We start from the raw sequence: 26,403 nt of genomic DNA, 5'->3' as shown, positions 1-26,403 counted from the left end.
TGAGGTAAACGGTCCCGGAGCGGCGCAGCCGGACAGCCGGCGGCTCCGGCAAAACCCCCCGGGGCTAAAGCTTTTCTGCCTGGAAAAAGAAAATCCAACAACACGAGAACAAGGGCAGAGTCCAGTGAGACCCTGATGAGACCCCGGAGAAACCCTGGCAAGACCTCGGGCGAGACCCTTGGTGAGACTCCAGTGAGACCCTGGCGAGATCTCAGTGAAACCCTGGTGAGATCCCGGTGAAATCCTGTTGAGACCCAGAGAGACCCTGGCAAGACCTCGGGCAAGACCCTGGTGAGACCCCAGAAGGCCCCGGTGGCCCCGTCCCCCCACGGCCGCCGGTGCTGTGAGGGCTGCGAGGCTCTGGGGCGTTAAGGCGAAGCGCTGTTGGAGGTAGAGCTGGGGGGGCACGGCCAGGCCGGCCGGGGCGGGGGCCGCGTTCCCACCGCCGCCACCGCCGCTCCCCACCCCGCTGCTGCCGCTGCTCCGGCTGCTGCCGCCGTTGCCTTTGCTGTAGGCAGAGGAGGAGGAGGAGGAAGAGGAGGAGGAAGGGCCGGGTGTCTGAGCGAACAGCACACCTGGGGAGAGAGCGAGGGGCTGAGCCGCGGGGTGCCGTGGCCATGCCATGGAAGGGGGTGAAGGGAGGTGGGAGTGTGACCCGGAGCAGCCCCCACCCAGGGCAGTGGGGCCCGGGGGAGCCCCTCACCTGTGTAGACGATGCCGTTGATCTCCACGGACATGCTGATGCTGTTGGTGCCGTTGCTGCTGGTGGCAGCGGCGTCCGGGCGGTTCTCTGCCGGGGAGAGCCGCGTTACGGAGCCTGCCGGGGCCAGGGGCTCGGCCGGGGCGGGTGGCCGGGGCCGGCACTGACCTGGCGAGCGTGTGCCCTGGCTGTTGATGCGGATGCTCATGGGCAGCTGGGCCGTCATGGCCAGGAGGTTCTGCTGCAGCGCCCGCTGCATCAGCCGCTGCTGCTCGTCCGTCACCAGCGCCAGCTTCTTCTCCGGGGGCTCCCCCGACTCCAGCTTCTCCCGCAGCTGTTCCAGCGCCGCGGCCTGGGCGGCCGCCGCCACCTGCACCGCGGCTGCCTGCGCGGCCACCACCGGGTGCCCGGCCAGCGAGACCGGGAGCCGGCTGGGCATGGAGATGGGGATGGGAGAGTCCTCCTCTGCCGGGGGAGCAGGTGTCAGGGATGGGGGCACAGGGGTAGGTTGGTACCACCACCCCAGGGTGTCCCCGGCCCTGGCACAACAGTTTGGTGCCCTGCTGTGCCTCCAAAGGTCAGAGATTGGAATCAGGGTCCCCGGGCTGAGCCCTGGAGCCCAAGGAGGGGAGAGGAGCATCACCCCTCCGCCCACTTCCCCCAGCTCTGCCCCTTATTCCCAGTGCCAGGAGAGGGCTCAGCTTGTGGCCAGACCCTGTGGCAGCTGGACCCCGCAGCAGCCAAACCCTGGAGCACCCAGACCCCACAGCATCTTTTACCTTTCTTGATCTTCTGGCCCGGTGCGATGGCCCCCGCCGTTGGTGGCAGATGCCAGCCCCAGCGCCGGCACTGGCAGCTTGGGTGAGGAGAGGAGGCCGTGGGTGCCACCGGGCGAGTAGGCAAAGAGGGAGCCGCCGAAGCCCTGCCGCCGGCCCTCCCGCCGGTTGCTGTCGATGGCTGCCTGCAGCTCATTGGGGTTGCTCAGCCCGCGCTTCTCACACTCGTAGGGGTACAGGTACTTCATGTACCTGCGGCCGGACGGGACACGGGCGGGGATGGTGAGGGTGACGCAGTGGCTGGGCACCCCTTCCCGTGTGCCACCCCATCGCTCCCCCCATCCCCACCGCTCCCACACAGAGCCCCCGTCCCCTGCACAGGGCAGAGGGACCCCGAGGGCTCGCCCCTCTCCCCTCCCCTCCGAGCCCCCGCTCACTGGGTGCGCAGGGTGAAGGCCGCGCTGGTGATGGAGGTGGGCAGGCTCAGCCCCTTGGTGATCTCCCGCCACAGCTTCTTGTTGATGACCTCCACCAGACCCCCCTTCTCGGTCACCAGCGTGTACAGCATGTACAGGTCCAGCACCTGCTTGGCCATGATGGGGATCCGGTTCACGGGGGTCCCTGGGGAGCGGCGGGAGGAGAGAGCGGGTCTGGGGTGCTGCTTTCTTACCCGAAGTGGGGGCGCAGCTGCCGAGACCCCTGTGGGGCAGTAGAGGGGCTGGGGGACTCCTGCCCTCCCTCCCCTTCCACTGTCCCCTTCTTTCCTCCCCCCCCCGGGCCCTCCCGCTGAGATCAGCCCCGAACAAAGGAAACAGAAACTCGCAGTTTCCAGCCACAGCCCTGTCGTGGCCGAGCCGGTTCCTCGGGCTGAGCCGGCACTGGGCAACGTGAGTTATTTATAACGGGGGCGGCACAACCCGGCTGTGGCGGCCTCCCATGAGCCAGGAGGCTCATCCCTCCAGCATGGGGAGGGGGCTGGCAGCACCTGCTCCCTCATGGGGGTCCCTCCCCTCCCAACCCTGTGGTGAGGGGGTGCTCTGGGGGACCCCAAGGGATGAAGGTGGGGTGACCCCAGGGGATGCAGGTGAGGGGACTGCATGGGACACAGGCAGGGGGATGCCAGGGGACACAGCCAGGGGAACCCTGGGGGACCCAGCCAGCAGCCCCAGCCCCCCCCCCCCGCAGGCACACGTGCCTTCCCAGTGCCGTCTGACAAAGGCCGGAGCCAGCCCTGTGTCAGCACTTCCAGCGCTGTTTTCCACGCGGGAACCAGACCCTCGAGCAGGAGCACGCTTGGCTTTCAGCCCTTCCCACCCCCGGCCCCCCACCGTGGCCTCTCCCCAGGCAGAGAGAGGGTGCAGAGAGGGGCTTTGAACTCTGCAATAACCCAGGGCATGGGCAGAGGGGGTGCACAGCCAGGGGTGTTTTGTTGGTGGTGGGACCCTGTGGGGAGGGGCTGCAGGTCTGGGTGTGGTGGGTGCAGGCAGGGGGGTGAGGGGGGGCCGCAGGCACTGGATCCAGCCCAGCAGGTTTGACCCTGCTGTGCCGAGGGGTTAAAGATTAACCAGCAGCTCAGCCGGAGCCGTGACCTCGGGGCAGTAATGAGGGGCGAGGAAATGAGCCCCCGGCCCTGGGGGGGATGTGGGGGGTGCAAGGTGGGTGTGGTGGAGCAGGGTGGGACACAGAGTGGGCGAGGGGGCACAAGGTGGGCACACAGCTGGGGACTCACCTCGCTTCTGCATGAAACTGAAGAGGTCATCCAGGAACTCCTTCCTCCTGGGGTCACCATCCAGCTCGTACAGCTGCAGAAGAGAGATGCTCAGAAACCCCCTTAATCCGTGTGTCCCCCCACCTGAGACCCCCGGCTTCCACTGCAGCAGCCCTGTGGCTCACAGAACACCAAATGGCTCGGGGGGTCCCTACATGGGATCAGGGGGTTCCTGTGGCTTGGGCTGACCTGCGCCTGAGCTCTGCTGTGCCATTCCCTGCCTGCCCTGCTCGGAGCTCAGCTCCGGGATGCCGGTGCTGGGATCACAGCTGGAGTGGCTCCCAGGCTGCCAACACCGTGCTCGGCCCCGGCTCCTCCTGGGAACGCTGATCCCGGTTATTTTTAGCATCCACTGCCTGCTCAGCACAGCAGCGCTTCAGCATGGTCCCTCCTCCACGCTCAGGGTGCCACAGAGAGCCACAGCCGGGAGCCGGTGGTGAGAGCCAGTGCCTTGTGTGCCTTGGCATGAGCTCGTGGTGCCTTGGCATGAGCTTGTGTGCCATGGCACTGCAAGGACGTGTCCTGCACCGGGACAGGCAGAGCTGGGCCAGGCTCCGACACGCTGCACCTCAAGCACCACCTCTGCTGGGGCATCTTCAGCCGGGACCCCCCACCCCGGCACATTCCTGCCTGATTTATGGTGCAGGATCTGCCAGTTTGGATGCGGCCCGGCACGCCCGGAGGCACAGCACCACCCCATTGGCGTAGCGGGCCTCTCCTGAAGCCCAGCACCGTTTCTGCCTGGAGGCTGGTGGATAATCCCCCCCCATCCCGGGAAGGGTGATGGAGCAGGGGCTGTGGGGGCAGGCGTTGCCCAGGGGTGGCCGCCACAGCTCCGCTTCTCTCAATGACAACTCTGAACAACTGCCAGTGGGGCCGGGGGGCTGGGAGGGGCCTATAAATACCCCCCCATAATATGCCAGGCACGCACTGCAGGGCCACCGCTGCCGGTCACTGGGTCACCCATGTGCCCACTCCCTCCATGGCTACGCCCTGTGGCACCAGGACCGTGGGCAGGTGGATGGGTGGGCATCGTCCTGGATGTACTCGAGGGGCTTGAGCCCCCTCCTCCTGCCACCCCGCAGGGAGGATCCGGATCCCGCAGGGCCGGACTCGCCCGCCGGCACCGATCAAAGGGATCAATGGGGCCGCATGATAAGCAGGGCCATAAACCCCCCCAGTTCCCCTGGGAAACTCAGCAGGCTCGACCAGCCCCTTGCACACCCCCAGGGGAAGGGCAGGAGCCACCGGCACCACCAGCACCACCGGCAGAGACCCTCAAAGCCCCCCTCCCACCCCAGCGCCCACAGTGGGACTGTGGTGTGGGGGGAGTGAGCCATGGCACAGAAGCACCACCATAGTTTTTTGGGGCTGAGCTGCACCAGCTGCTCGTGCTGGCTGAGGGATGTTGGGCCAGCGCCAATCCAGCCTCCCCCGTTTCCTTGAGTGGCTCTGCACACAGAGAAAGGGCTTCCCCGGCGCCCGATCCTGCGGGGTGCGGAACCATCCTGGGGAAGCGCCAAACATGCTGGTTCATCCACTGCCGAGACCCTCGGGGCCGTGATCCCCGCCCTGGGCTCAGTCCCGAGGGGAATGGACACGTTTAAGAGGATGAAAGAAAATGAACCGTCAGCTGAGGAGAGCGTGGCCGGTCAGGACGGGGGATTAGTGGCCGCAGCAGGCGGCTGCCCCGTGTACCGTCCTTCCACCAGCCCCGGTGGTCCCATGCCAAGCTCAGCTGGCTGTGGCCACTCTCACCCCTGCCCAACTGGGATGAAGCCACGGGGGTCCCCAGGGACGGCGGGCAGAGGGATCCCCGTTCTTGCCCAGTGACCTCACAGCCCTGCCAGCACCCCTGCCACGGCTGCCGGGCAAAGGATGTTGCACAAGCTGCTGCTGGAAGTTACTGGTGAGACTTCGACAGCTTCGCTGCACTTGGCAGCTGCTCACTGACCACTGCAGTGCCAAACTGAGAAAGACGCTCCCCATGGGACCCCCCAAACCCTGGTTTAGCTCTGCCACTGCCAGCAGAACCAACTGCCAGTGACGGGCACCTGCCCAGGGTGCTCATCCGGCAGCACTGTGAGGTGAGGACATGCCCAGCCATAGCCGGGACATGCCTGGTGTGCACTGTGGTGTGTGACAGAGTGGCATTTGCCGAGCTGCCCCAATCCTCCCTTACCACCCCTGTTCCCCCTCGCCCCCGAGCACAGGCAGGACGCGGAAGGGGACAGAGACGAGTGACTCCTCGCAGGATTTCCTTGCATTGACGCCATCGGCAGCCAACGGCAAAGCAGCCGGCGCCCCATGAGCCCCAACGGCAGCACAGGACAGCTGGGACAGCGGGGCTCAAAATGCAAATTGAGGAACAGAAACGTTCTGGTTTCGGCAGCATGCGAAACCCAGCACGCAGCTGAGCTTGGCACAGGCTGGCGGCTGCTGGCACTGCTGCACTGAAATCAGCAGGTGCTGAGTCTTGTGCCTGCTTGGTGCTGATCCCTGCCCTGCCCGTGCCTGTGCCCTGCCTCCTGCTCTCAGCCCTGGTTTCTGCTCAGCTCAAAGCCGGTTCCTCGCGGCGTCTCGGTGCTTGGTGCAAAGGTACCGGTGAGCAGGAGCTGCAGGCAAGGCCGCCCTGCACCATTGAGTCAATACATTTATGTTTCGTAATTAGGGAGGTGGAAACAACTTAATCCATAATGCAGCTGCCCCAGGAATATCCTCTTACTGTGGGGTCCCCATGGCAGGGTGCGGTGCCGGGGACGCTGCAGCACAGCCACCCCAGCCTGGCTGGGGAGGGGGCAGGAGATGGCCCCCACCTCCCCGAGAGTTCCCTGGGCTGGGGGGGGGATGTGACTCCATGCACCCAGTGCTCCCAGTGCTGACCCACCCCAGGGTGAATGCTCGATGCCAGTGGCACGGCTGGCTCTGGCCACAGTGTCCGGCCCACCTGGCTGCAGTGCAGCCCCCTCGGCCCCGGCCCCCGGCCGGCTGAGGACACGGAGCCAGATGGCCGTTGCCAGCAGATCTATAATTAAGTGGAGGAGGAATTAGGCAGGCGGTGGGCGGGTGGCCCTGACCCCGGCCCAGCGCCCCGGCAGGATGCCGGCCCGGCGTTTGGTGTGGATGACCGGATTAATGTTTCAAACCAGATTACAGGAAAATCCCAACCCGCTGGCTTTCAAAGGGCGGGCGGGAGGCGGCCCCTTGGCAATGCCAGGAATGCGGGAGAGCCCTCGGCACGGGCGCGGTGCGTGCCGGGGGTCCGACCTCCTCCCGAGCTGGGGCAAGAGGGGCAATTACAAGCAGGAGGAGAAGCGCCATTTCACAAGGCTCCGGGAATGCCGGGGGTCATGCTGGTGCCAGGCAAATCTCCCCTTCGGCAGCAGTCCCTTCTCCCTTGTCTGCCCCATGAGGCATCTGTGTCCCTGCATCCCACGTCCGAGTTAAAAACACCTCCCCTTCCCCCCCGCTCGGTTCCGGGTTTTCAGGCCTCGGGGATTAATTTTCAAGTTTCTTTTCCATCGCCAGGAAGTGGCAACACTCTCGGTTTTCCTCCTTCTCTCCGAAACCGGTTTGGGACGTGCACACCGTGACGTGAGCCGGGACTGGGGACAGACCCAAGGGCCACTGCAGCAGGGAGGGGGGCTGGTGTCAGCCTCCACCTTCCAGGAGCTAAACTCCCCCAAATTCCTGTATTTAAGGAAAAAACACAACGCAGGCAGCGGCGGGGAGAGCCCACCCTGTCTCAGCAGGTAGCAGGGCCAGGGGTGACAGGCTGAGGGGCTACTTCTCTCCTTTTCTTTCCTTCCTTCCTCTGGCAGCCCCCGGGGATGCATCCCTTTGTCCCGCGGACAGCCGAGGGGCCACGCCGGGCTGGGGAAGAGCCCGCGCACACTAACGAGTTCTTTAACGAAGAATAAACACATTTATGGCGCGTTTCCCGTCCCACTCCCAGCCCATACACAGACCCCGGCCTCTGGCATGCCAGGACCCGCAGTGGGGTCGGAGAGGGCACTTATTCAGAAAAAGAAAGTCATTTGTAAAAACCAGAGCGAAGGATTGGCGAGGGCCCCGGGCTGCGGCGTTTCGGAGGCGCTGGGGACGTGATTTCCCGTAAGGCGATGGCTGACTCAGGGCTGGGGGTGCCCGAGGCAGCAGCCCCTCTCCAAGCACGGCCTCCCCGGCGTGGGGTGCAGGGTTTGCTGGGGCAAATCCCTCCCAGTGAAGGGCAAAGGGAGCGTCCAGCCCCGGAGCAGATTCCTACGCAGATAAAGCACTCGGCTTAGGTACGGGTCACCCCCGGCTGTTCCCATCCCTAATCCCCTGCGAGCCCCCCAGGGCACAGTCCCCCGTGGGAAGGGGCTGCTGGGGACAGGGACGTGTGTGCCCCCTGCCCAAAATCCTCCAACACCTTGCTCGTGGGGGATGTGCTGGCGGGAGCCTCGCCCACATACGGCCAGGGCCGGCGGTGACTCCACTGACCGGCCCGGCGGGATTCCTGCCTGGGCTGGGGGGCCGCTTCCGCGGCGGCAGCTGGGGAGGGGGCCCGGGAGCTTCCCGTCGGCACCATTGTTCACACCAGTTCCCAGCATTGTCCCCTCCGTGGGGGACACGGCCCGACCGCAGGTGCCTCTTTGCACCAGCACCTCCCGCTCGGGCTGGGGGACCCGGTGGGCAAAGGAGCCATCGGTGCTCTCGTGGTTCAGTGACAAACCCAGTCCCGATCCCCCGCCATCGGCCCGGAAATCTGGGGGCCCCTGAGACCAGCCGGGCTTCCCCCGGTGCCCACCTCCTCCCCACACAGGCTGGAGGAAGGAGTCATGCGGGTGACCCCGGGGGTACGCGGGCGGCGTCACGGCACGGCGGGTGTCCCGGCGGGTGTCCCGGCACGGCGGGTGTCCCCGAGCTGCGGAGGGGACGCTGAAAGGGCGAATTAGTCACCGTTTAACCTCCCTGACCCCCCATTGTCCGTGTGCTGTCGGCCGCCCTCCCCACCGCGGCACGGGCCGCTGTGCCCAGCCAGCCGGCAGCTCCCAGGATCCGTGTCCCTGCCGCGGGCCCGACTGACACCAGCTCCCGGGACGGCTGTGCCGCTGCTGTTTGCTCCCTTCCCGCAGAGGAGGAAGAGATTCCTGCTGCCGTGGCGTTTCCAATGGCAGTTCACTGCTGGGCGGCAGCGTGCCAGGCTCTCGCTGGAATCAAAACTGGTTCCGTGTCTGAACGCGGACGTGTGGCACAGGCTGATGAGGGGTCACGGGACGGGGAGCTGGGGTGCTGGGGCTGCTCCCCTGGCTGGGCCAAGCCGCTGGCTAGATGGGAGCCGGGCCGGCAGCGGTGGCTCTCCCAGCCCTTGCCGTGTGCGTGCTGGTGCATGCCCTTGACACATGCTTGCTATCACACCGGACCTTGTACAAATATTAATCCAGCGGAGTCAGGCGCTGTTGAGAAAGCTCGTCCAAGGAAGGACACCAGGCCAGCACAGCTCCCGCCACCGGGCAGAGCCAGGGGAGGCAGCTGAGTCGGAGCCACGCAGCACGGAGCTGGGAAAACGTGGCCAGCCAACTCAAAACTCTTGGGGCACCTGGTGAGCCCCCAGTTTGGGTCATTCCTCCTGCGTGACTCCCAAGCCTGCTGGGGTGAAGCCCCCGAGGGCTGGAGGGCCAAGACCCTCATTCGGGACCTGACCCGGGTGCGGTGTCAGCAGTGGCAGCAGCGAGGCCGGGAAGCCAAGACGGGGGTTTAAATTCCACCATATGTAAATGATCGTCTTAGAAGGGGATCGAGGTAAGCCCCGGCAGATGAGTCACCGGGGCTTCCACCGCCTGCTGGGATTTGGCTAATTGCAAATCTGTTCCTGAAATGCGAGGTCCTGCACCTCTGCCCTCCGTCCGCACCCAGGGGTCCTGCGGGTGGGGCCAGGGTGCATGGAACCCCTGGGAACACCACTGTGGAGCTGCTGGAGGAGCTGGAAGGGGTCCAGCAGCCGCAGATGGGGTTGACAGGAGCCAGCTGTGGGCTGTCAGCCCCGGGAACCATCACCGCTGAGCTGCTTCAGCACCGCTGAAACCTCATGGCTTCCTCGCACTGAGGGGAGGGGGGTGGTGGTGGTCACTGTGGTGGCACCAGAGTGACAGACCCCATCCCACTGTGGCACCCGAGCAGGTGGCAGTGTGGGACAGCATGTCCCAGGTGCTGGAATCTCCAAAATCAAGCGCTGGTGCCCAAGTTGGAGGCTCCACAGTGGATGTGGGCAGGTGGGGAAACGGAGGCAGGAGGTGAAGCCCTTTGCTGAAGGAGTTTAGGGCTTGTACCTGCCTGGGTGCTCCCACTGCCACCTGTACCAGGGTGAGACCCTGAGCCAGCTGCTGTGGGGGGACAGGGAAGCCCTTTGCCAAAGGACTGTTGCCACAGAACTGACACGGCCACACCCTCCTCAGGGGTGAGCCCTGGCCTCCAGCAGCCCCAGCCACAGGGTGGATTATCCCGAGCTCCAGCCAGAGCGGGAACCCAGGCCCAGGCAGATTAAGTGACCGATGGGAAGGGTCAGGGAGCACGTCAGGAGCTGGTCCAGGAGCTCCACCCTGAGCCCCCAGTCTGGCTGCCCCAGGGGCTCGGAGCAGGGGGCCCCCCTGGCCCCAAACCACCCCCAGCCCTGGCCCCTGATTGCAGCACGTCCGGCTGGGCCCTGGGACCAGCTACCATTTCTTCTGTGGTTTGGGCCAGAAATAGGGCGATGGAGCAATGCTGCCCTTGCCCAACGCCGTGGTGGGGGCAGGGGGCTCTGCTGACAAAGGCCCCGCTCCCTGCGCCAGTCTTTTCTTTTTTTTTTGCCTTTTAAATAAACCCTGTTAGTTCAGCTGTGCCGAGAGGGGAGGCGGCCGCCACCTCCGCAGCCCTTGAGTCAGCCCGGGGGGCTGGGGCGTGGAGGGAGTGGGACTCTGGGAGGGCCAGGGGTGGGGGGAAATGAGGCTCTGGGGGGGTCAAAGCATGGGGGGAATTGGGGCTTTAGGGGGACACAAGCAGGCTGTGGGGAGCCAGCCCAGCTCCCAAGACAATGGGTGTCAGGAGCACAGTCCAGCTGGGCACCTGGAGCAGGAAGGATGTGTCACCCTGTCCCTCGACCTCGTTAATCATCCTGGGTCTTGCTGGGAGAAATGGCTTCATGGGTGCCGAAATGCCGGGACCAGCACCTGTGAGCACCCAGGCGTCTGGCTGGGGGAGGCACTTGGAGGCTAAGCCGCTCTCGCCGAGAAGTCCCTGACCTCTGGCCAGGGATCTGGTGGGATTACAGCCCCGGGAATGCTCCCTGAGCACTATGAGCCAATTACTGTGCTGGATCCCTGGCTGGGAGCACCCCTTGGCAGGCTGGGCAGTGGTGTGGGGTGAGAGAGGCGATGGCTGAGCATGGGCTGAGGGGAAAGGACGCAGCCCTGTTCCTGGGAGGGGTCCACCGGTGACTCCCCCACTGCTCTCAAAGTCCTGTCCTGCTCGGGTCCCCTCTTGTCTGCGTTATCTGCTGCTGGTCTGGCCAGGCACCACAATCACCTCCCCGCCAGAGCAGCGCCCAACCGGGGGCCCCAGGGCACTCCCCATTATCTGGGAGTCAAACTGCCTCCGGGTGGGGGACGGTGGCCCCCGGCCGTGTGATGACACTCGGGTCCCCCTTCCCTGCGCAGGGGGCCCCTCGCCCTCCCCGGGGGCGGCTCATCCGCTCGGCTGGCTAATGCAATAAAGCTCTAATCAATATTTTAAAGAAAGTAAATGGACCCTCCCGCCCTCGTTAAGAGGCCACGGGGCCCCCGCTCTGGCCCCACGCCCCCAGCTGGCTTTGGGCTTTGAAAAGGAGAATAATCCACGGGAGAAAGGGGTTCAGAGGGGATCCCCCCATGCCTTAATCAGCTCCTGGGGATTCAGAGGAGGTATGGGCTCTCTGCTCCTCCAGACCCTCCTGGAAAATCCCAGCTCCACCAGCCATGTGCGTGGGGCCAGTCTGGGAGGAGGGGGGTCCAGTTTCACCCACCCCCGCAGCCCTTCCGAGGTTGCCGAGTTGCTTTCGGTTTATTTTTCCCCCACCGCTGCACTTTGAAACGCCGTATCTCGGGGTGTGCTGCACCGCACAAGATAAGGGCTGAGGTTTCTGCGCCCATGTGCCACTGGCACGGCTCAGATGTCCCCAAGACAAGAAAACTCTTGCCCTACTAAAGCACCAGCACCCCTCGAAACCCCCCAGCTGGCACAGCCTCCCACCAGCACTGTGGTGACTTCTTAAATCCTTCCTGAAGCAGAAATGGGGGGGTTAAACATCAACCTGAGGCAGCCACAGTGGGACACCCCAAAAGGGAGCACCCAAAATGGAGAACCCCAGAGGGAGCCCGGTGGCTGCTGCAGCCGGGTGAACGCAGGGAGATGGATTCCTCGAGCTCCCGTGACGTGGGACGGGGTACCGGCGTGCAGGGTGCCCATGCCTGAGGGAGCACCGGCAGCACAGGAAACTCCAAAAGGGGCAGAAGCCGGAAACTCCAGCGGCTGCCACCGCACCAGGGGCTCCCACTCCTGGTATTAGTGGGATACAGTAATAGCAATAATGAAACAGAAAGATCAGAGGAGGGATCTTGGGGGGCAGCAGCAGCAGAGCCTCCACAGTGCTGGGGTACAGAGCTCAGCAGTTTTACCGCCAGCAGCTCCTTGCTAATGGCAGGAAGCTTGCTGGAATTTTAGCCATTTCCCGTGGGGAGCCTCTTCCCACCCAGAAAATGCCCCCTTTTCCCCCCCTGAGGAGCCACGGTGCCCTCGGCAGCCGCTGCCCCCGAGTCCTGTGTTGTGCTGGGGGCTCCTTTGTTCTGCTGCCCGCGCCGGCAGCGCCCGGGTCAGGCGGAGCTGACCTCTGCCTGTGCAGTAGCCGTCCCTGGGGATGGGGAGGTGCCACGCGCCGGCTCCCTAACCTCCCTCACCTCCATAACTCTTCCTCACGCCCTCCCCTTCCTCCTCCCTTGAACTGGGCCCCCTCCTCCTCTCTCTGGCCCCCCACGGCTCAGCCGAGCACCAGTTCACAGGAATCTGTCCCAGATGGGTCAATAAAACCTGGCAGTGGAGGATGGGGACAGCTCCCGGCTGTGGGGGTTTGGGTGTGGAGACAGGCACAGGGGCTTGGATGACAGCACTGCCCGGTGAGGACGGTGTCCTCGAGAGACCCACGGGCCAAGGATGCTGGCGGCACCACCACAACCGGAGCTGAATCCAAATGGTAGCTGCAGGGAGAGCTGGACAGCCAGGGGAAGCATCAGGGCTGGTGGGGGAGCTGGAGTGCTGCCAGTGCTGAGGAGCTCCTTGGCAAAAATAGAAAGGAACCCCAAAAGAGCCTGTCCCTCACAGAGCAGGCACTGGCACAGCCACGCGCAGCACCACGTCTCTGCTGGCTCACTCACGCAGGGATCCTGCTGTGCTCCAGCACCCTGGAGCTGCCGGGGTTCCCCCTAAGGCGCCTCCGCCCCAGCGAGGAGCGGGGATGGGGTACGGCATCCTCTGCCCCGCGCTGCCCTCGCTGTTTACATTCCTGCTGCTCCTTCCCAGGCCGCGCCAGCTGGCTGGGATGGAGCCCGGCGGCACGCGCTGGAGGCCGGCCAGGAGGAGCTCCCGGCCAGCACCGGCTGCGCCAGCAACCCCCTGGCCCCAGTCCAGCGGCCGCGATCCAAGCGCGGTCGTGCGGGCTGACGTGCCGGGGAAAGCCTCTCCGGGCCCGGCGCGTCGCCTCCGCTCCTCCGCCCACGGAGGCTTTCCAACCCCCTCTGGCTGCTTCCATGATTCACCACCGTGCCAGGCTCTTCCCGGCGACCCCAGGAAGCGACATGGAGGGAGAGGGGGTGCTCAACCCATTTTGCCAGCACAGCTTGGGGGGCAGGGGAAATGCTGGGACCTGGCAGAGGCTACAGCCTGGACTAGGGCACTGACACACTGACAAACAGGAAGATCAGAGCTGCGGTATTGAAAAGCCTTTTCACAGCTACAAGCTCAGGGCCCTGGCCCCTCGCTCCCCGGCAGCAGGAAGCATGAGAGAGAGAGAAACCACAAGAAGAGAAGGCGTCATGGGTGCAGCAGCACAAGGGATGCGCGGGGCAGGAGCATCCCTCTATCGCGCAGCCAGGTGGAAGCATCCTACTATCCCCACAGCTGGGCAGGAGCACAACATCATCCCCACAGCTGGACAGAAGCATAACACCATCTCCACAGCTGGGCAGGAGCATCCCTCCATCCCCACAGCTGGAGAGGAGCACCACATTGTCCCCACGGCTGGGCAGGAGCATCCCTCCATCCCCGCAGCTGGGCAGTGCCAGGAGGACAGCCACACATTCCATGCTTGCTGGTGCTCCCTCTGCCAGCCCTGTTCTGAGCCTGCCCACATCCAGATGTGCTGGCAGATCCCAGCAGCCCCTTCCCCCATTTCGGAAGGGATGTGACAGCCTCCTGAAGGCGAAGGGGCAGAGGTGGTCGCATCCCTCCTGAAAGGCCACCATGCCCCGGCCGCTCCATCTGGGTCCCATCTGCTGCTGCTGGTCCTGCCCCTTCCCCCAGCCCCAAACTCCGATGTATTTAAGCACACATCAAAGGTGCCGGGCGGCCCCTGGGGAGCCCCGGCTCCAGCACGTTTTCTTCTGTTAGTGAGAGCGCAGCGCAGCCAGCTCTGGCGCCGGGAGAGTGGGAACGTGCTGGCCTTGTTGCCTGGGGAAGGCAATGAAGGGGGCAGCCAGGTGCTTTCACTCTTCAGTGGCGTTTTGGCAGTGGCAGGGGGGCAGCTCTGCCCCTCACCAAGCATTCACGGGGCCAGAGTTATCCTGCCAGGCATCACCCCTGCAGTGACGGTGACGGGACACAGACAGGTCCCTGTGGAAAATGGCTTGGGGAGGTGGAGAAGAGGAAAACCAAGAATCCTGTCAGATTTTCAAGTTGGGGGCGATTTTTTCATAATTTTCAGCAAGAATCCTCCCAGCTCCCTGCAGCAAACCCCATTGCACTGTCTGCATGTGCTGGAACAACCCGGACACAGGATCCACTCAGAGCCACCCAACCAGGGAGGGGGCAAGACTGAGCCCAGCACTAAAACCCCAGAGAAATCCCACGCATTCCTAATGACAACAGCAGCCGGATCTGAGGAGAACACTGCCGGAGGCGGCACTGCCAGAGGCACCTCCCCACACTCGCGAGGACACACGGAGGCACAGGAGCAGGGAGAGGGATGGTACGGCAGGGATACGCATGTCTCAGTGGGCACATACCTGCTTGAACTGCTCCTCGTAGGTCCAGTCGCCATGGTCAGGTGCCGGCGGCGGGGGCTGCGCGGGGCCCAGGCCCGGGGGCAGCCGCTCCTGTCCCCCCGGCAGCCGTGGTGGCTCCCCCGGTAGTGCTGGGGCGCTGGGGGCTTGCGGAGCAGCAGGGATCCCGCGCCCGCCCGCACCGCCTCTGCTGAGCTGAGCCCTTCCTCTCCCATGTCTTCTTCTTCCTCATAGTCTTCCTCTTCCTCCTCCTCTTCTTCTTCCTCTTCCTCCTCACCCAGGTCCTCTTCGAAGTCATCTTCATCCCATTTGCCCTTTCTGGAACCAGGGGGAGAGGAGAGGTTTGGTTCCATGCTGGTTCCCAAGGTCCATCCCTCTCCCCTCCCCAGCTGTGGGGCTGGGACCACACACCCAGCACACAGCGGAACCCCGGTACAGCCCATTGGCAGGGGCAGCTCTGCGGGGCCTGGCTGGCCCTGGCATCCCAGGAGCAGCTCCGCCACGGAGCTCTGCCAGATGGCTCCTGGCCGGGCCCTGCCCTGGGAGGATGTATGCTGGAGGCAGCTGAGGGTCCTGCATAATTTAACGCCAGCCCGGCGTCCTCTGTCACAGCCCCACGCAGCTCCTGGGCAGAGATGGGATGTCGTGCCAGCCCAGCACGAGGAATCACGGCCACAGAGCCGAGCCGCTGCTCTCAGCACCTCCTGCTCTGGAATATCCCGGTGGCTCTAACCCACAACCTGCCCCAAGCTGCAGGATCCCCGCAGCCTCCCCAGCACGCTGTGCCCAAACCCACCAGTGCTGTGCCACTTCCCTGCCCTTTCCCCAAACCCATGAGAGCTGCCTGAGTACACTCACAGGTCCTCCTCCTCCTCCTCAGAGCCCATCTCCTGCTGGTACCCGCCATCTTCCTCCTCCTCGCCGCGCTCCTCCTCTTCCTCCTCCTCAGAGGCCTGGCTCTCGTCCGACAGCCCCGGGCTGGGCGAGTGGCTGAGGCCAGCGGCGGCCGCCCGCATGGCAGCCAGGGCGGCCATCTGTGCCCGCTGGATGTGCGCGCTCTCAGGCTCCGCTCCCTCCTCCGCAGGCGCTGGGGCCGGATCCTGCCCACGGCCCCGTGCTGGGTGCTGACAGGGGGCTGCCCTGGAGGCTGCGAGGGCTGCGCTGGGGGGGACGTGGAGCGCAGCGGCTGCTGCTGCTGCTCCTGCTGCCGCGCTTCCAGTGCCTGCTGCAGCCCGTGCGCGCTGCTGCCCGCTGCAGGTTCTCCATCACCGCCTGCAGCTTCATGGCTCTGCCGGCAGGCGGGGGATCCCCGGGGGGGCGGGGGGCGATGCACCCAGGGGGCAGTGCCCGGGGGGCAGCGCCCGGCAGGCTGCCGCGCTCCAGCGGGGCTGGGGGCCAAAGCTGGGCAGTGCCGGGGGGGGCAGCCCTAGAGGGGGCTGCCAGGGGGGTGGGGGCAGCGCCGTCGGGGTGTTAGGGCAGGATTTTGACACTGGGCCAGGAAACGAGGACGCGCCCCTTGACCCCTCTCAGGCTTGGCCCGATGTCTCCTTTGCTTGAGGGCTGCGGCGTGTTGCAGGCTCGGTGCTGCCCGTTGGGATTGGGGTGCTGCCGTTGTCGGGGAGAGTGTCCCGGGCAGGCTCCAAAACTCCTCCTCAGGCTCAGCAGGCAGCAACTGCAGCACGGCACATCACCCCTTCCCTTGCAGACCTGGCACTTTCTGGGGGCGACAGCCTCAGGGTCTCCTGCTCACGGCTGGTGTCCCTAATCCTCAGCCGGGTCGGTGTCCGGCAGGTGTTGGCGCAAACCTGTGGGACAAGTAGAGCAGAGGGTCAGCGGAGCTGTGGGCAGGAGCCGGCGAGCAAGAAGGAGTTAAAGACAGTGCAGGAGCCTCATTAATCTCGAGCTAATGAGATAGGACGGCCGGGCCTGCTGCTGGAGGGGGAAGGGGCCTGCCGGACCCGATAGCCTTGCCCGGCCCTGCAGGCAGCGGATACCGGTGGACCCGCGCCCGCAGATAACAGGCTTTGGAGAGAGACGCCCACCGGGTCCCCCGCAGGGGACAAGGCCATCCCCACCAGGGGCACACCACGTGGGGAGCACTGGGCTCATCGTGAAGGCACTGGGGCGTGGGCACCACTGGGGTCTGCACTGCACAGTGGAGGGGCCCCAAAGTGCCCCGGGGCAGATCCCAGGGGATGGGCAGGCAGAGCCTTGAAACCCTGGCAAACAGGCTCTGCCAACCGCCCGCAAAAGCCCCCCTGCTCCCCTGCTCCCCTTCCCTGGGGGCCGGGGGCCCTCTGAGGCAACGTGAGGCTGTGAGCAGCTCTGCTTTGCCCCACTGGAAAACACCGGAGAGATCAGCACATTACAGCTGGGCCCTACGGAACCCCCACGCCCCAGCACCCTGGTCTGGACCCCCTTAGCACTGAGCTCCCCGAGCCCCGGTGTGGCCAGCAGCCCCTGTGGCCAGCCAGTTCTCAGTTGTGACCTCTCCTGCGCTGAGGGCAGGGAGGGAGCTCACCGCAGCACCGCGGCCGTGCCGTATACGGGCAAACCCCGTTTCAGCTGCCCGGGGGCCCGTGCAGCGCGCACACCGCCAGACCCTCCCGGGGACTGACCCGGGGGCCGGACCCAGGGGCTGCGGGGCCAGGGACAGCCGGTGGTGCGCAGGGGCCGGCAGCTACGCCACGATCCCGCGCATTCTGGAAAGAGGAACCTGCTACCAGTGTGGGCCGGGGCCGCGGACGATCGGGCGGGAGCCGCTTCCCCCACGCCTTGCCGCGGCTGCATCTCAGTAGCCACCGCCTCCACCGGAGAGCCAGCAGAGGCGCGGCACAAGTGGGCCAGCACTGCCCGTGCCTCAGTTTCCTCTCCTCTACTCTGATCATCTCCGTCTCGCCCGCACGGAGGGAGGTCGGAGCAGGGACACTCCCCGCCCCGGAGCAGCCGCTCACCAGCCGTGGCCGCGCTCCTGCCCCGCACCGCACCTGAATCCCGTCCCCTGCGCCATCCACGAGCGAACCGGAGCGAGACCGACCCGGGCACGTGCTCCTCGCTGCCGCTGTGGCTCTGCCTGGCCACGACTCCCCGAGTGACTCGGTGCCAGCACCAGGTGTGGAGCTGCCTCCTCGAGCACCGCGGGCCGTGGCCGCGCCGGAGCCACGCTGCCACTTCTCCGCAGGGAAGCCGGAGTGGTGAGGCCACAGCCAGGGCCCCTTGGCACCCCGGCCCGGCGGCCACGGTGACCTTGAGCCGTGCCCCTTTGTCCCTCCGGCCGCTCGGGGCCACGGGGCCCGGTGCGTCCCTGCCGTGGGGCGGTGACGGGGGTCCCGCGAGGGATTCGGGGCGGCGTCACCCGCGTCCCCGGGGCAGGTGCTCGGGAGCGACAGCGGCTAAAAATAGGCAGCCGGGGGTGTGACGGACGGGCCTTTGTGCCACCGACACCGGGGATGGGCTGGCCGCTGCCGGACACCCCCAGGCGGGCTCCCGACACTGCCGGGAAGGGCTCCGGGGCTCTCGTGGAGGCTGAGTGGGGAAAAGGAGGAGGAGGACAGGGAGGCCGGGCCCAGTGGGTGCCGTTCCCGGGGACGGACGGAGCTGGGGACGCCGCGGGAGGGAGCCCCGGGCGGACAAGAGTCCCGTCCCCGAAACTGAGCCCGGCCCCGCTCCCGGCGGCACGTGGCACCGGCGGCCCTCAGAAGGACCGGGCACGGAGGCGGCGGGGCCCGGATGGGCCCTGGCCCCACGAACGGGGGGAAACGGGCGCCCCCGACACGGAGAGGCGAGCCCGGATCGGCCCGGCCCGGCTCCTCCGCCGTCCGGACCCCGGGAGACCGAGGGCCTGGGGGGGGGCACAGGGCGGGGCCACGGGGTTCTGCCCGGCCCGGACAGCAGCGCCCGGGGAGAACGGAGAGTCCAGGCCGGGAACGGCCGCGGGGGAGGAACCCCAGCCCCGCGTGGGGAGGCGGCCGATAACCGGCCCCGCGGGGGAGGGGGCGCCGCGCTCCCGCCCAGCACCGGCAGTGGAGGGCCCAGCCCACCTCGGAGAGGCGGCCGGTCCTGGGCTCTGGTCCCCGGTCCCGGCCCCGGTCCCGCCCAGTCCCCGACTCCCGGTCCCGGCCGCGGCCGGGGTCCCGGTCTCGGTGCCGATCCCATCCGCGGGAGCGGTGCGGCGGCGCGTTCCCCTTACCCGGTGCAGGCCGTGCGCCGCGAAGCCGCATAGCAGCCGCGGCCGCCCGGGGTCGGGCTCGGCGGGGCCGGTGCGCGCGGGGCCGGTGCGCGCGGGGCCCGCGGCGCTGCTCTCCCCGCGGGCGGGCGGGCGGCGGGCGGGCGGCGGGACCCGGCCCCGCCCCGCGCGGCCCCGCCCCGCCCCGCCATTGGCCCGCCGCGCCCGGAGCGCCCCGCCCCTCCCCGCCCCGGGCCGCCATTGGCCCGTCGCTCCCGGAGCGCCCCGCCCCTCGCCGCCATTGGGCGGCATGCAAATATTGCGCGCGGCGGGGCCGCGGGGCCTGGCGGGGGCGCGGCCGCAGCGCCGCCTCGCGGACGGGCGGCGGAACGGCGCCGTGCAGGGCGCGGGCCCCGGTAGTGCCGCGAAGGGGGGGGCGGTTAACCGGGGAGCTTAACGGGGGTTAATGGAGGCTAAAGGGGCTTTAACCGGGGTTAAGTGGAGGTTCACGGGGATTAGCGGGGGAGGTAACGGGGGACAACGGGGATTCACGCGGCGTTAATGGGGTCCGGCGGCCGTCGAGTCCCCGTTCCAGGGACTCCGCGGAGCAGCCCCCCCGTGCCCCACCTCCCGCGACGCCCGGGGCGGAGCTCCCGTGCCCCCGCCCTGTGACGTCACTTCCCGCGGGCGGTGCCGGGCCCGATGCCGCCGGTGCGGGCCGGGGGAGGAGGAGGAGGCGGAGGGGAGTCCCGGTCCTGGTTCTGGTCCCCGTCCCGGTCCCGATCCCCATCCCAGTCCTAGCGGGCCATGGTGGTGCTGCGGGGCGGCGCGGGCCCCGAGGAGCCGTTCCCGTGAGTGCGGGCCCGGGGCCGGGCGGGCCGTGGGGCGGTCGGGCCGGGCAGGAGCCCCCCGGGCTGTCAGTGCGGGCGGGGAGCGGCGGCGGCGCCTCCCGGGACAGCCCGTCCCCAGCGCCCCGGCCCCGGGGGCGGTGTCAGAGCGGAGCCCGGGGCCGGGATAATGAGCTTTATAATTAGTGTTTATCCCGTCGAGGTCACGGTGCTCCCGGTCACCGGGGCTGGTGACCCGGACCGGGGTCCCTCGTGGTGCCGGGGGTGGGTTGGAGACGCCCGCTGCTGTACCGGGGACCCGGGACCCTGCGGGACGGAGCTGTCCCTGGCAGCCCCGGCTGTCCCGCGGCGACTTTGCCCTGCAGGTCCCTGGTGCGTTCTGCTGCCAAAGGGTAAATGACAGGAATAGGTCAGAAATCCCCCGGTAGAGAACAAGTTCCTCTTCCAGGCGCGTTCCCTGCCTGGAAATGGGACGTGGAGGAGCAGCATGAATCTGTCTGTGCTCCGGTGTCCCCGGAGCTGCCGGACCCATTGCCCTGGGGTTGCGGTTTGCTGTGGTCGCCCAGGAATGACCTGTCCTGGGGTCCCTTCTCAGCCCGGCCCAGCTGCCTGGGACGGGACCCTGACTCAGAGGGCACCGATGCTTGTCCGACCCCGGTCACTCGCTCTGTGGACGTTGGCCCGAGGTCACTGTCCCCTGTGAACCTCCAGGTTGGCACTGGGCGGAGGTGGCAGTGCCAGGGCAGACGTGGCAGTGCCGGCTGCTGGGGCAGCCATAAACAGCTCTGAAGGCTTCAGGGAGAGAGTCGAGTGTGGCTCAGCCTGTTCCCCTCCCAGCCACGGGGGTCAGGGGGCTCCTGGTTGCCCAGGGGTGCTCCCACCCTGCTGGCCCTCGTTTCTGACATCTCTTTCCGGGGCCGTGCCAGTGAGCCATGACGGCTCCAGGGAGTGCCAGGCTTGCAGCTGTGTACTCAAACCCCCGAGCTGGGGCAGTGTAAGGTGACTCCCTCTGTTTATTGAGGTTTTTGTAACCATCTTTGTATCACAACTTGATCCGCCAGCCCTGGCCGCTCGCTCTGGCAGGTTGGGTTACTGCTCCCCACCTGTCCTCTGGGCATTGCCTTGATACCTGAGTCTCTTTTATTCTTTCCAAGCCCACCTTTGCCATGGTTTTCTCTCCAGCTTGGAAGGGGTTGGTTGTTTTTTTACCCCCACCAGCAGCCAAGACTATATCACTGTCCCCATGCAGGGAAATGGGGAAAAAAAATCAAGGTTTTGGCGAGGGCAAGCAGCTGGCTGTTGGCCCGGGCTGCAATCGGACAGCACAACCTGCTCTGCCCTGTGCCCAGATCAGCTCTGCTGGGGCCTGATTGCAGGACTGGAGCTCCCGTGAGCCCCAGAATGCAGGGAAGAAGGGGACACGTTAGGGACATGGCCCTGTGGATGGGGCAAAGCTGTGGTGCTGCCATGGCAGTGGAAACAGCGGTCACTCTGGGCAGCGCAGCTCCTCGTCCTGGATGGACAGTCCTGGGGGTTGTTTTGGGGGTGTTGGTTTTCTCCCCCGCCTTTTGCTGCGCTAAAGGAAACCCACACAACCCTGAGGGGAAACTCCTTTGCAAGTGAAGGCAGTGAAACTTCCTGTCTTTGGTGTTTAGTAAACTTTGAAACCCAAGCTGTTGCGTCGATCACCCAGCGAGCTGCTTGCTCCTTGTGTGCCTTCATTTTCCCGTAAAGTGCCTCAGTTTTATGGTCATTCCTAAGTTGTGCCTGTGACTAAGCAACACCCTGACCGTGGAATTGTTGTGAACAGAGACCAAGTGCCTTTGGGTGCCCTCAGGAGCTGGCAGTGCCGTGGCTGGGGCGGTGTTCCCGCTGCCCTCAATAGGCAGTGGCAGGGCCGCTACCGATCCGATCAGGACAATGGTGAGCGTGAAGTGCAGCAGGGGCCCAGCAGGAACGGATCCATTGGTTTGCTTTGCGTGTGGCATGGTTAATTACTCAGATTAATTACCCAGGTTAATTACCTGGCCTGTCCAGTGCTGACACACAGCTGCTTTGAGCAGAGCCAGCCCTTGGAGCTGGCGGTGACCCGAGGGGGACAGGCCCCGTGGGAGGATGCGGTGCCGGTTGCAGTAACAGCGGGGCCGATGCTCTGATGCCCGATCTCCCCCCGTCCTCACGCTGCTGCAGCTGCCCCAGGCCCGGGGGTCTCGGGTGGGCTCATCCCTCCTGCCATGTCCCCCCAGGAGGATCGAGGACTGCCTGCCCCCGCTGGAGGACTCCCCGTCCAAGCGGTTCTCGCCGTCCAAGAGGAAGCAGTATTACATCAACAAGGCCATCCGCAACTCCGACCTCATCCCGAGGGCCAAGGGCCGCAAGAGCCTCCAGAGGCTGGAGAACAGTAAGGACCGGGGCAGGGTCTCTTCCCCAGGGCAGGGACAACCTCCCCTGAACTGTGTGGCAAGGGGGGGTGTGCTGGGGGCATGGGGCCTCTCTGGAGGTGTTGCCTCCCCTCTCAGGCTTTGCTTTTCCCCCCAGCTCGCTACCTGATGACACTCCTGGAGCAGGACGACTGTGGGAGCGATGAGGGAGAGCTCACCCACTCAGCCACTCCCAGCATCTTCACCGAGGCCTGTAACAATGAGACCTACATGGAGGTGGGTACAGCCACTCACTGGGGGGGCCCTGGCACGGCATGGGGTGTTTGTACCTCACTCCTCCATCCCTCTGCCTCCCTGGCCTGAGCTGCTGTGCCCCAGCTTCTGCCTGGTCTGGTGTCAGGCTGGGATCTGTGGGATCTGCTGCTGCCATGTGTGCCGGGGGGTAATGGAGTCCTGGGGTCCCCAGTCCATGAGGTGAGGGAATCTCCAGGCAGATCCTCTCATGGAGAGTTGTGCCCGCAGAGCAGTGGGTGCCTGGTGAGCTGCAGCACTTCCTCTAGCACAAGCCCCTTGCCAAACCCCCATTGCCTCACGCTGGCCCTGTAACCGAGTGTTTTGAAATGTGGCCTCTCCCTGGTGTGGTGCTTGGGGCCATCCCTGGGGACAGGTGGGTGAGGAGAGGGCTCATGGGGTGTGGGGAGGAGCTCTGGGTGGCCGTGCACTGCCAGGTGCTCCCCACAGACCTCTGTAGTGGGGTCTGGTGGCTTCTGTTGTCAGATCTGGAACGACTTCATGAACCGGTCGGGAGAAGAGCAGGAGCGGGTCCTGCTCTACCTGGAGGAGGAGGCCAGGAAGAAGCACAGGAGGAAGCTGCCTGTCAAGAATGAAGACAAGTGGAAAGGTGCTGGGAGGGGACGCTGGGTGGGGACAGCTTCTCCCTTTGCTTCCTTGTGTACATTCTGCGAAGGGTGACCCCGCTGCACCCACTCCCTGCTTGTGGCAGGGCCAGGGGATGCCTGAGCCTACCCTCTGTGTGTGGCAGTGGGGGGATTATGCCTGCAGACCTCCACCATGGACCAGGGAGGGTTTGTGAGAGCCAGAACTGGCTGGGGCGATGGGCACAGCAGCCATCCCCCAATGTCCCACCCCCAAATCTCTGCACCCCCAAACCTCCTGTGCTGGGAAGGGCGTTGCTGTCCTGGCGGTGACTGCGAAAGGGGGGTGGCCAGGGGGGCCTCATGGGGCAGCTGGGGGGACACTGGGTCCTCCTGAAAGGTGGCACTGCGAGCTGTGGAGCTGTGTCTAAATCCCTTCTCCCTTCTCCAGATCTCCCAGCCTACACACCCCAGGAGTGCTTCCAGCGCATCAGCCGCCGCCTCCGCGCCACCCTGAAGCGGGGCCGGATCCCCATGGTGAGCGGGGGGCCTGGGACAGCAGAGCTGGGGCTCGCAGGGGTCCCTCCACAACCGTATCCCCAGAGCTGTGCCCTGACCTTGTGCAGGGCAGTGCCAGATTTCAGAGGAGCTCCTGGGAACGTGCTCCAGTGCTCGTGGGACCCCGCAGTGGTGGCTGGTTTGCAGGCAGACATCCTGCTGCCAGCAGATGGGTTTTCCTGGCTCAGTTCAGATTTTTCTGGCAGTTACAGGGCTTTTTTAGTGGTTGTTTCCCAGTCTCTGTGCAATGAGCAGCAGGTGACAGGTGAATCTGGGCATGTTTGTGCATGGGGACAGCAGTGGAGCCTTTGGGGTCTTCACAGTGGCCCACACAAGGTTATTTGGGGAAACTCCAATGCATTTTGAAAGGGGGTAAAAGTGCACAAACTGCTGAGCAGGAAGGAGAGAGGTGAGTGCAGCCCTGCAGTGCCTGCCCAGACACTTGCTCTCCCAGCCCTGGGGGTGCTGGCTCCCTGCTCCCTCTGCTCTGTGAGGCTCTGTTTGTTTTCCTGGTGCTAATTAGAGCCTCTAAATGCAGCCTGGGCTCCTCCTGCCCACTGGCTTGTTTGTCCTCAAACAAGACGCGTGTGCTGCTCGTCTCTGGGGTCACAGTGCTCTGGAGACCAGCAGAGAACTGAGCTTTGACTGTCGGGAGGCACAAGGCTCCCCCGGCTGCTGTGAACACAAGGGACGGTGCCAGCCCTTGGCACACACAGTGTGGAGTTGGCAGGAGCTGGATCCTTCCCCACTTCGGGGGCTGGAGATGGGAGATGAGGTCTCCTCTCCCTGCTGTCTCCCATCTGGATGACTTGCCCTGGGGCTGCTGGCAGTAACTGCTGGGGAATCACTTGTGCCAGGGCTGTGCCCACCACTGCCCCTTCCTCGCTGAGCCTCTGCCTCTCCTCACAGGGGACGCTGGAGGGGCTGGAGGAGGAGCTGCTGGCCTTCTTCTCTGTCACCCCCCACTCCGTTTACACGGCACTGATGGACAACAGGTATGTCCCCATCTCAGGGTCCTGGGCTCTGGGGTTCCCTGTGCCCCAGGCTGCAGAGGGGCTTTGGGAGAAGAAGAGGCCTCTCGGCCTCCCCTCAGCCATGCTTGGACACCGACCTGGCCTGGTCCCCGTGGAGCCCCCGGGGGAGGGATGCACCTGGGGATCCCTGTGCAGGGGCTCGTGGCACTTTGTGCTCCCCAACTGCTCCGTGGGTCCCCAGGAGGACGGAGGGCAGAGCAGCCTGTGGGACACACTGCTCAGAGACACGTTGGCTCTAACCCTGTCCCCTCTCCCTCAGCTTCGAGCGGCTCCTGCTCCACGCGCTCTGCCAGTACATGGATCTCGTCTCTGCCAGTAAGAGCCGTGTGTCTGCTTGTTTTCAGTTTTGATTTTGATTTTGTTTTTGTTTTTCCCCTTCCGTCCATCACTATCTCTCCTCTCCAGCTCAGCCTTTTCCTCCCTTCCTCCTCCCGGTCCCACCTCGCCCTGGGGCTCACAGATAACCCCGCGGTCCCCACCCCCGCCTGCTTCCTCCCCACGGCTGCCAGGAGCTCCCTCAGCAGTCCCGGCCGTGGTTACCAGCGCTGGCTGCAGCCCCACGCCCGGGGATCGGCCGGACCCAGCTCTGATGGGGGATTTGGGTGGTCCAGAGCAAGAATCTGCTCACGGGGTTCCCTCTCCTGCAGCTGCTTCCTCCTCCCACGGAGCAGCTGTGCTCTCGTAGTTCCCTGGGCATCCTCAGAAGGTTTTGTTGCCAAGGCAGGCGAGGCTCCATCCCTCCGGAGGAGGCTCTGCTGCCGAGCGTTTCATTAGGAGCCGCGTGTGGCAAACAGTCTGGGAGCACTAATGATGGGGAGCGAGCCCGTGGTGCCGGCAGGGACTCGGCTGGGGACGGAGGGGACAGAGCACGGGGGAGCCTGCACTCACCGCGAGCCCCAGGGAGGACGGGAGGGCGGTGGCTGGGCTGGGAGCGCCGTGTTGGTGACCCCCGAGGCAGGGAACAGGGGTGTGCTGACCGCTCCATCCCACCCACAGGTTCGGACATCGAAGGGAAACGTCAGATGAAAGTGAGCAACAAACACCGCGTGTTCCTGCCCCCCGAGCTGCTGCTCTCAGACTACCTGGGGCAGATGAGCTGATGCCCCGACAGCTGCCCTGCCCCTCCTGTGTCCGCTGCAGCCTCTCCCGGCCCTGCAGCCCTCAGACCCTTGGCCTTTCCCCTGCTCCAGCAGCCGGTGCCCAGTGGGGCAGAGCCAGGGGCTTGTGGCTGTGGCCCCTCGGGATGCTGGGACCGGCTGTGCCCTGCCCAACATTGCTGCAGTTGTGGAGCAGGTGCCTCTCGCCCGCCCCGCTCCCTGTGCAGCCCTCCTGGAACTGTTTGTGTGTCTATTTATAACCCAGGTGTTTTTAAAAATAATCAGGCGGGGCCAGCCCCACTCTGGCACTGACGCTCGTGGGGTGATCTCGGTCCAGATTTTTCTGCGGTGAAACAGCTCCTGGCGGCTGCTGAGCAATCGCTGAGCTGGCGGAAGAGCCTGGGGGCTGCCGCGTTCTGGCACCCGCAGCCCCGCACCCACGGGGTGTCCAGGGGGGCTCGGCCCCCTTGGGCAGGGCTGGGTGTGGGGAGCTCTGGGTGCTCCTGCTGCACACCCTGTGCCCTGCCCGCATGACGGGGCTGTTTTTATTGTAATATAGCTTGTGTTTTTTATCACGTGTGTGTATATTTACATGTGTGTGTGTGCGTGGTGGAGGGGTGCAGCCCCCCTCAGGGCTCTCCCTGCTTGTCCACAGCTGCCATGGGGGCAGATGGGGCACTTCGAGGGTCCCTCTGTGTTCCCCCATGTCCCTGGCATGTGCCAAGGGTTGTTCGTAGGGTGTGCCCTGGGGGGTCTTCACTGGTTGCTCTGTCCCGTGACGACACTGACTGCCATTAACCGTGGGGACCCCCAGACCCAGGGGAGCCCCTCGCGCCTCCTTTGCTGGTGTGACTCGGGTACGGGCGTGTTCAGGAACAATAAAGACGGTGCTCCCGTGCTCCGGCTCTGTCTCTCTGTGGGGACGGGGGATGGT

General features: G+C 65.5%; 2 protein-coding genes across 2 annotated transcripts; one reads left to right on the top strand and one right to left on the bottom strand.

Annotated features, from left to right (window-relative positions):
• Positions 1-269: 269 nt before the first annotated feature.
• ARID3A (AT-rich interaction domain 3A) lies at positions 270-18,784 on the bottom strand. Its single transcript, XM_039566327.1, is given in 14 exon segments — positions 270-404; positions 406-575; positions 704-790; positions 869-1,165; positions 1,480-1,513; positions 1,515-1,728; positions 1,914-2,097; positions 3,206-3,278; positions 14,515-14,636; positions 14,639-14,829; positions 15,370-15,634; positions 15,637-15,757; positions 15,760-16,316; positions 18,701-18,784. Coding segments are annotated over 13 exon segments (1,830 nt in total). The 5' UTR covers positions 15,796-16,316; positions 18,701-18,784; the 3' UTR covers positions 270-368.
• A 559-nt stretch (positions 18,785-19,343) lies between these two features.
• R3HDM4 (R3H domain containing 4) lies at positions 19,344-26,367 on the top strand. Its single transcript, XM_039566232.1, has 8 exons — positions 19,344-19,527; positions 21,771-21,925; positions 22,063-22,181; positions 22,683-22,806; positions 23,232-23,317; positions 24,248-24,333; positions 24,632-24,687; positions 25,369-26,367. Exons 1-8 carry the CDS (start codon positions 19,484-19,486, stop codon positions 25,470-25,472), a joined length of 774 nt encoding a protein of 257 aa, XP_039422166.1. The 5' UTR covers positions 19,344-19,483; the 3' UTR covers positions 25,473-26,367.
• Positions 26,368-26,403: the final 36 nt, after the last annotated feature.

Source organism: Corvus cornix, chromosome 28 (genome assembly GCF_000738735.6).
Source record: "Corvus cornix cornix isolate S_Up_H32 chromosome 28, ASM73873v5, whole genome shotgun sequence".
NCBI lineage: Eukaryota > Metazoa > Chordata > Aves > Passeriformes > Corvidae > Corvus > Corvus cornix.
This window is presented reverse-complemented; position numbering and strand designations above follow the sequence as displayed.